The sequence below is a fragment of the Penaeus monodon genome, chromosome 27, assembly GCF_015228065.2.
Source record: "Penaeus monodon isolate SGIC_2016 chromosome 27, NSTDA_Pmon_1, whole genome shotgun sequence".
Classification (NCBI taxonomy): Eukaryota; Metazoa; Arthropoda; class Malacostraca; order Decapoda; family Penaeidae; genus Penaeus; species Penaeus monodon.
The window spans coordinates 5,984,768-5,985,101 of NC_051412.1; the positions used below are offsets into that span (position 1 = coordinate 5,984,768).

Here is a 334-nt window from a genome sequence, read left to right on the forward strand (position 1 = left end):
TATATATATTGTATGTAACCATTTATCTTTTACTAAAACTATTACACTTTTGATAACTGCTAGTACAAAGGTCACTATTTAGAAACATACTAATGGTGTTAACGTAATCGAGGATGGCCACATAAGCATTAGCATCCGAGAAATGAGCCAGGTCGGCCCCGTATCCAGCGCAATACTGCCTTGCCGAAGCCCAGGTGTGTAACTCATGAAGCGCCAACAGTAGACAGCTGCCTCTTACTTGTGTAAACGGAGACACGCACTTGACGGCTGAGAAAAGTAGGAAAGTTATGGAAAAAAAAATATTTTTAGCGTTACGGACGTTATAATACTCTCC

General features: G+C 40.4%; 1 protein-coding gene across 1 annotated transcript in view; it reads right to left on the reverse strand.

The window, feature by feature from the left end:
* LOC119590554 overlaps positions 1-334 on the reverse strand; it is a gene marked incomplete in the record, with an annotated part of 6,793 nt that overhangs the window by 3,108 nt on the left and 3,351 nt on the right. Inside the window, 1 exon segment of the mRNA XM_037939210.1 lies at positions 91-267. Within this exon segment, the coding sequence (XP_037795138.1) occupies positions 91-267 (177 nt within the window).